The following is an 8159-nucleotide window of genomic DNA, read 5'->3' on the forward strand; positions in this document are numbered from 1 at the left end:
TTCCAAGAATAAGTCAAACCATTCTTCTGGTAATAAAACAGGCATCCAAGACCATGTTAATAAAATGGGTAATGGTGATCCACAGTGTCCAATCCTATTTTTCATTAAACCTGGAGTGGGTGTCATTGGTATGTAAATCCTATAACATATATAAATCCTCCTCTACTCTGCTCCTCACACCACTCCTGTCTGCTCCCCATCATCAGTCTCACTCATTATGTGTGGCTAAACCCAACGCTTTAACATTCATTCTACCAAGGATCTAGAATTATCATTGACTTGGAGATCAAGAACCAAAACCAGATTCTGAAACCATCCTAAATAGAGATCTCCCAACAAATGAACTCTACTCTAGGGTTTTCCATTGGGGGACTGGACCATAGCAACTGGATTGATTGCAGATACTATGAAAGAGGTGTAGTCCTAATGAACCTAAATATTTCTGATTACTTACAGAACTTATCACATATATTCAACATTCACACATTTCAGGATGAAAGAATCACATTTAAACCCTAGTCCCTGTAAAAAACAGGCTTAGATACCAAAAATTAATCTCAGACCCATCAAACAGTTTATTGTGTTCAAAAAAGTCACAATCACAGTTTGAAGAAACCCAAGCAATAAGTGTAGAAGGGATGTCTGTATTGAACATTCACAAGGTTCCATAGCAGAGACAGGATCCTGTGGGGTCTATTCGGGGGGGCATTCCCTGGTGATATTAAAATGATGGTAGAAAATGGAGGAAAATAGACCCAAGAAGGAGCAACAAATTGGGAATAACTAGATGTCAGAGTCTGGACAGATCAGGAAGGCATCATCATTCTTAGAATAGGTAAAGGGCTGGAAAATGCTGAAGAATGGTTGCCTTCAGTGAGGCGAACAGTTGGAGTATTGCCAGGTTTATAAAACTATTGAAGCACAAATTTCTTCATTGATCTTCTCTCTTGGAAACTGCATTGCCTGTAGCAGGACACACAGAATTACTAAAGAGCTAAGATGAGTATTTAAAGCACTTTTTTTTTCAGATTCCTTCCTCTTCTCCCTTAATCCTTTGACTTTGGAAAAGTCTCTAAATATTCATTTGATTTCTGTCTAGTAAATACAACCTTTCCAACATGAACTGTACCCCCTACTCTCCAAATGAGCATGAATGAGCAGACCATGGCTTACCTCCTCTTAGAAGTTTTAACACCACTTTTCAGATTGGAGAAACAAAAACAGCATTGGCCTTCAAAGAATTTTCATTTCCTGAAGTGAATCTGCCCTAACCCTAAGTGAGCCAAACTCTGGGAATGTTTCTGAACTGAAGATCTGTGTCTGGAATCATAAACCAGGAAGTGCCCAAATCTTTCCTAGATCACTTGATTCAAAAGTCTGATGTGAAACAATGGTCTTAGGTAGTGGAGATGATTTCCAAGATTGAAGTTGTGGTGTAGGTGCACATGTATGGGAAGGAATATGGGACCTTGAGGCTTTGGGATACCAGATGATGTTAATGTCTGATTCTGTCCTAGCAAAGGTAAATCAAGAACTATAACTTCCCTATCATTTTCCTTTAAAGGCATCACATATCCTTCCTTTTCCCCACTCTGTCTCCTACCCTTGGATAACTCCATCTATGTCTTCTTCTGACCACATCAAACCCACCTGCAGGTGCCTCACAGAGGCCCTCGGCGTTCACCAGCATTGACCTTGCGCGTGCCCTTGATGATGAAGATGGTCCCGACAATGATGCCAACCAGACCCACAACCAGGCCCAGGGCACACACCACATTCTCTTTTGTCTCTGGGAGAGGGGTTGGTGCTTCAAACTCTGGGGAAAAATAACACAGAGTATAGTGTGGAAGTAATGACTGTGGAAGTAATGACTGTGGTATGGAGTAGCACTTAGAACCAAAGGTAGGGTATTTAGTCAAAAGAATAGTTATTAATCAACTGAATGAGAGGAATGATGAATTAAGGGAATGAAGATTGAACAGTGTGGGGAGCTGAATAATGGGAGAAGGCAAGGAATAGGAATTGCAGCAATTGTTATGGATGAGTTAGGGGACTCTGGGTCCCAAAGCACCAGACACAGGCATCATGGCAGGAAATCACAAAAGAAAGGAGATTGAAGGATGGTCCATACCCCAGTGTTTGAGAAGAGGCTTGTCCAAACCCCAGTGCTCCACCTTGCAGTCATAGACATCGTCGGCTGAGGGCAGGAAGGGGAGATAGTGGAACTTGCGGAATAGGTGGTCTTCCCTGGGCAGGAAGACTGTCTCAGACACTCCTGTGGTGACAGGGTTTCCATTTCGAAGCCACGTGACATTGATCACTGGTGGGGAGAACTTGTCGATGAAACAGATGAGGGTGTTGGGCTCTCCCAGTTCCACGGGGGTGTTTGAGAGCACAGTCACCTCTGGAGGTACTGGGGACAAAGGACAGAAATTAGCCTTCCCTGCTTAGGCTGGCCCCTCTTCCTCCCACCGAAGCGGAAAAGCAGTGGAAACTCTGCCCTGAGCATCTATGCCATGTCTCAGACACCTATCTCTGATACTCTCCCCCATGAACTGGAGCCAGTGTTGTGGTATAAGATATATAGAAGGATATTTTAGGTCCTAGAGATAATTTCACTCCTAGTTTCCCCAGCATAGATTTGGGGCAATGACTCTGTGAGTGACTGTTGTTGGCAGGGACAAGATGTGAGCACATCAGGAAAGGAACAAACTCATGTAAAGTTCTTGAGTCTGTGGCATGAGAAGTAGGGACTTGCTTATGGTAAGGCTGGGCCCCTGGGAGGGAAAGTCAGTTACAATAATGTAACACAACAAGCTGAAGCATCTACTTCAAAGTTACGATTCCCATGTCTAGGAGCGCAGCAGGTACCATTGGTGTTCGGGGTGTGGTTGGAGCGCTTTATCATGATGTCCAGGTTAGCTTTGTCCACAGCTATGTTGGCCAAGGCACCCTGGGCCTCAAAGCTGGCAAAACGTCCAAATTCTTCCAGCCGCCACACTGTCTCCTTTTTCTCCATATCCACGTGGAAAATCTCATCACCATCGAAGTCAAACATGAACTCTCCTGATGGGTCAGGGGTCAGATAGAACTCAGCCTGGATGATCACATGGTCCTCTGAAAAGGCAGGGAAGAGAGTTAAAGTTGGAACCAGGAGAGGGAGAGGAAGAAGAACCCAGGATGTGAGACAAACATGTGGGCGGGTGTGGGGGAACGATATGGAGTGGGGCTGTATGAGTGAACGAGTGATGGAGAGTGGGGAGGAATAGGAAGATGAGACTCAGGTGCAGGACATCCGTGTTGAACAGAGCTGGCAGGGGAGAAGTAAAGGGGCAGAGTTAGAGGGCGTGGACTGAAAGAAGTGAGGCCTGGAAACCCCAGAGTCTTGTGAAGCTATTAGGCTCCAGGTTACTAGCTGAGAAACGATCCCCTCTTTGGAAATCCAGCAGCAGCTCCCAAAAGAGAATTGCTCACTCAGTGTATTTTCCCAGGCATTAAATACACTGCAGCCTTAATTCCAGGGGATCTCTCAGGGTACTGCAGCTCTCAGAAGAGGGAAACACTGTTTAGAGGGTGGCTTTAGGACTTTGGAATCAAACAAAATTTTGAAATCTCTCTTTTTGTTCAATGGAGATAAAAATGGCATACAAGATGACATTAATTTTACATATGTAACAGAATTATTTGCTATGTATACATATATATATAATGCAATTCATATCAGCATACCTGATCAGCATACTTCCCCTCCCTGGAGTAGATTGTTGCTTTTGGGGGACTTTCCTCTATACTGATCCTTAATATAATATCTGTGCTCAAAATATGCTGACAGGATTCACATGCCAAAAAACAACTACTGTGCATTCAGCTAAGTACAGGAGCTGAGAAGTTTTCATATTTTTTTCTCATTTAATCCCCACAAAATTCTGTGAGGTTTAAAATTTTGATTGCACTAATTTTCCAGAAAGAAACTGAAGCCCAGACAGTAACTTGTTAATGCTTCTCAGAACATATTTTCCACCTCAAGTCTGGTTTCTCTCAAAGTCAATGGTATTAGTCAATATAGAACTCAGTTTTTGTTCCTCTAAACTAAACGTGACTGACTTCAATTTGTGGTAAGGACAAAACTCCTCCAGACTACAGTTTATTATACTTTCAGATTTATAACCACACAATACCTGTCACACTTTTCTTTCATTCCAAAGACAGTTTTGCAAATGTCCACCATTCATCTCTCCAATGCTCTAAGAGATTATATCCCTAGTTTTGCTTCTCTCGGCACCTACCTTTGATAGCCCAGGATTCTTGAGGACGCATCAGGAAAACCATGATAAAAGATCCTAGCACCACGAGTCCATTAATGGCCATTTTCTTCTTGGGGGCTTTAATGGGGGTCAGTAGAGCATAAGACTGGGGTAGAACTGACAAGACTAGAAGAAAAGAGAATAGAATCTGACATTAAAATTCAAATCAGTTGAGCTCCAGCCAATCAGAAAGAACTTCTGAGATGACACATCTGTTACTAAGGAAAGGGCTTTTTAAATGGTTCAGGAACAGAATTACCTCACTCATTAAAGAAGTAAAGTTCTTAAACAATCAAATAAACATGCAACCAAATAAAAACACAGAAAATCCTCTTTTTGAGAAGGTTGGGAAGTCACTCACACACTCTCCCATCCCAGCCCAAGTTCTAGAAAGAGATGTACTTGAAGCTTAATAGTGAGGATAGAATGAATGGATAGATTCAAAAGTGAGAGGTAGTAACAGGTCATTCCTTTGTGCTGTGACAGCTGGGGAGTTTAAATAAGGAATAATAAATCATCTAAAGAGAAGGCAAATTGTCCTGCTATGGGGAATGCCTGATTCTTGGCAGCAGTGGGTGACAGAGCTGCATGTCAGAAGCTTCTTACTGCTCTAGGTTTGTCCTCCACTGTCCTAGACTCCCAGATGGCCAACTTGACCCAAGAGCGGGGCATCCCTGGCACTGTGCTATACTGAGAGAACATCAGAGGAGAAACTCTGAGTGTCAACACTCCCCCAGCTGGGGAAAGATGGTAGAGACGCCACAGGTAGTGGTTCCTGGAAACAGTGGACTGTAATCCCTACCATCTTAAATATGACCAGAGATTGGAGCAGACTGCTGGGGACACATGTCATATGAGGACTCAAATCAACAAATAGGGTGGACTAAATTGGGCAGAGCTTATTTTACTGGGAGCAATAGAGATAATAACCTGCAGGAGGGCTTTACCATAACTTTCCTCACGTCATAACATTCTGAAAGTTCTCCTCATGTCATAAATCATGGAGGTTCTGATCCTAAGAATTTATTCTGATGTTCATCATTGAGAAAACTGAAAGTTAAGACACTCTGACCCTCATGTTTCTGACCATACAGTACAGTAGAAAGGAAAATTAAACCACACACAGAGAGGGCTGGAATCTGAATACTTCCAATATAGAGAGACCTGGCAGCGAGGCAGCTGTTCAGTGGTGAGTTCACTGTTTAATATCAGTCATGACACATATGCTCAGGGTGGGTTTTCTACACTGTTGTGCTGACATCTTATCCTGCCCCACAGCTGCCCTCGCAAATCATGAGGGGAAAAAAACCTATACATTATGGATTATCTGATCGCGTCTAAGGGCTTTGAAGATTCTCTGACACTGACTTCTAGACCACTTGGAAGAGACCCACAGCACAGTTTTGCCCTGAGATTGTTAAGGAATACACTTCTTGGAGGCAAAGGAATGGGCCAGATGAGAGGTCTACAGTACCAGTCTCTGCTGAGAGTCTGGTCCTATGATTTAGGCTTGTCGTCTCCTCTTTCAGAGGAAAAAACTAGTATAATTTCTCCATGCCTACCCTTTGCTGGTTGTCATACTGCCTGGTTCTTATAAGTTGCTCGGTGAATATACAGTAAACTCAGAGACACTTTACAGAAAAATATTTTACTTGTCATAACAGCACCTTCAACCCAAGGTGTTGCTCAGCAACTTATGATATGGCTTAGTTCTAAAACACTGATTGGTTCTCCTCAGGAGATTACCAAATTTGGGAATCTTTAGAAAATATTTTCATTTCCCTTTCCCTGTGACAGGAGAGAAGTTCCTATCCAGACACTACTCATGGTCCCCTGTCCCTATACTCTAGCTTCCTATGTCTGAGGGGATTTCTGAGGGCACCTGAATGAGGTCTGAGCAGTGACGTCAAATGGTGAGCGGCCACTATACTAGTCAGAGTTCAGTCTGACAAGAGAAGATCCTGTGAGACACTCTGCATAGAATTGTTTGTTACAACTCATCTGTATTACAGGGAATTATACCTTTAAAGTGTTAGAAGCCTGGGGGAGCCCAGGTCAGTGCAGACCCCGTACTCTAAGGGGTCAGGAGCCTGTGGGAAGGCACTGTGGACATCTCAGCTCCTCTAGAGCCCCAGGAAGAGGACTGTGTTGGCAACACAGGGCTGTTGCCAAGACTCCTGTCTGTGACGCCCCATGTCCACTGCACGAGATGGCTTCAGCCTACCTGCCACCTCCCAAATCTCATATTAACTTTCGCTGGCGGTGTGTAGGCCATGACCAGATCCTGGGGCAAGGAGAGTCTGGGGAATGTAATCTCTTACTTATATTCCCTGTGGTACAGAGAAGACAAAGAAGCTAATAATTTTATTTATTTGTAAATAAAGGAAAGAGAGAGAGCATGTACACGAGGGGAGGAAGCGGAGTGAGAGTGGGAGAGAATCTCAAGTGGACTCCATGCTGAGCAGGGAGCCAGACATGGGGTTCGATCCCAGGACCTTGATATCATGACCTGAGCCAAAATCAGGAGTCGGATACTTCCCCGGCTGAGTCACCCAGGCACCGTGCTAATGGGAATTTTTTAAATTGCTAAATGAAAATATATTTATATCTTGATATCCTATATCTGTATCATCTGTTTATGTCCGCCATGGTTCACTCAGGCTCCTTCCACAGTGGCAAACCTAGAACCAGAGAGAATATTAATTTGGGTATTTGGTCAGGCCTTGGAAATGGATAGCTTTCACATGGACCCAGGTCATGTCTGGGACCTCACTTCAGGTTTGTGTGGTTTGTATTCTGAGAACCTCCAGCTCCTGCCTTTTGCTTCCCCTCCCTGCCTTTTTCCCTGTAGCCCTCAGAACTTCCTATCAGTGCTGCTGGGTAGTGGGAGGGATACTGATCCAGGCACTTCCTCCCCGAATCTCCATATAAGAAGCTTTACTTGGGGGCGCCTGGGTGGCTCAGTTGGTTAAGCGACTGCCTTCGGCTCAGGTCATGATCCTGGAGTCCTGGGATCGAGTCCCACATCGGGCTCCCTGCTCAGCGGGGAGTCTGCTTCTCCCTCTGACCCTCCTCCCTCTCATGCTGTCTCTCCTTCTCTCTCTCTCTCTCTCTCAAATAAACAAGTAAAATCTTAAAAAAAAAGAAGCTTTACTTGTTCTGTTTCATTTCTCCTTCCCATCTTGAGAGCCAGCAGAAGCTAGTCTTGCTGAAATAAATTTCTATCAGAGTGAAAAGCATCAACTGCTGATATCAACAAATGTGCTAGAGTGGTGGGGTCATGGACCTTCTTAACCTGTTCTGTGTGAATAAAGGCGCCGGGGTGTTTGGGTTCATCTCTAACCTGGGAGAGTGACAGTTGGTGAATTTGATTTGTTCTTTCTCTACCTGGACTTGAAACCTGATGTCTGAAAGGTCTGGGGCCCTGGGGTTGTGAAATCCCCCTTCTCTGCTTGGGTAGTGCTTGTGAATAAGAACATACGGATATATTCGCATATGTGCATACACACTCATCGGCAGAACTATTGTCCTTGTTATATAGGCATTATAGCATACCACATGATTTATTGATTAAATCTTAATGAATACACCACTCTAAAATTCCTGTAAGTCGCACAAACATATCTGAATTCAGCTATTAGATTGCTTGGAACAATGTAATTATCAATTGTCCCAATTTGATTTAAGACAAATCCTTTTCTATCCCCTGCTGGAAATTTCTGCAGGCAGAGGTGAGTGTGCTTCTTCTTACTCACATTCTAGTTGGGGCTGACTCAGAGAGAGGGAGGAAGAGGAAAAGGCAGGAAATGTCTTAGTGGAAATAATGTGTGTTCTCTGGAACTGGATGATGTTCAA

At 43.8% G+C, this 8159-nt stretch overlaps 1 protein-coding gene across 1 annotated transcript; it reads right to left on the minus strand.

The window, feature by feature from the left end:
- Positions 1 to 551: 551 nt before the first annotated feature.
- LOC114222222 (HLA class II histocompatibility antigen, DR alpha chain) lies at positions 552 to 4439 on the minus strand. Its single transcript, XM_028120644.1, has 5 exons — positions 4287 to 4439; positions 2872 to 3117; positions 2132 to 2413; positions 1651 to 1816; positions 552 to 963 (listed from the first exon to the last, which is right to left on the minus strand). The coding sequence occupies exons 1-4, from the start codon at positions 4366 to 4368 to the stop codon at positions 1662 to 1664; spliced, it is 765 nt and encodes a 254-aa protein (XP_027976445.1). The 5' UTR covers positions 4369 to 4439; the 3' UTR covers positions 552 to 963; positions 1651 to 1661.
- Positions 4440 to 8159: the final 3720 nt, after the last annotated feature.

The sequence above is a fragment of the Eumetopias jubatus genome, unplaced genomic scaffold (genome assembly GCF_037043125.1).
Source record: "Eumetopias jubatus isolate StellerSeaLion01/CBP00866 unplaced genomic scaffold, mEumJub1_p1.0 scaffold_6, whole genome shotgun sequence".
Taxonomy (NCBI): Eukaryota; Metazoa; Chordata; class Mammalia; order Carnivora; family Otariidae; genus Eumetopias; species Eumetopias jubatus.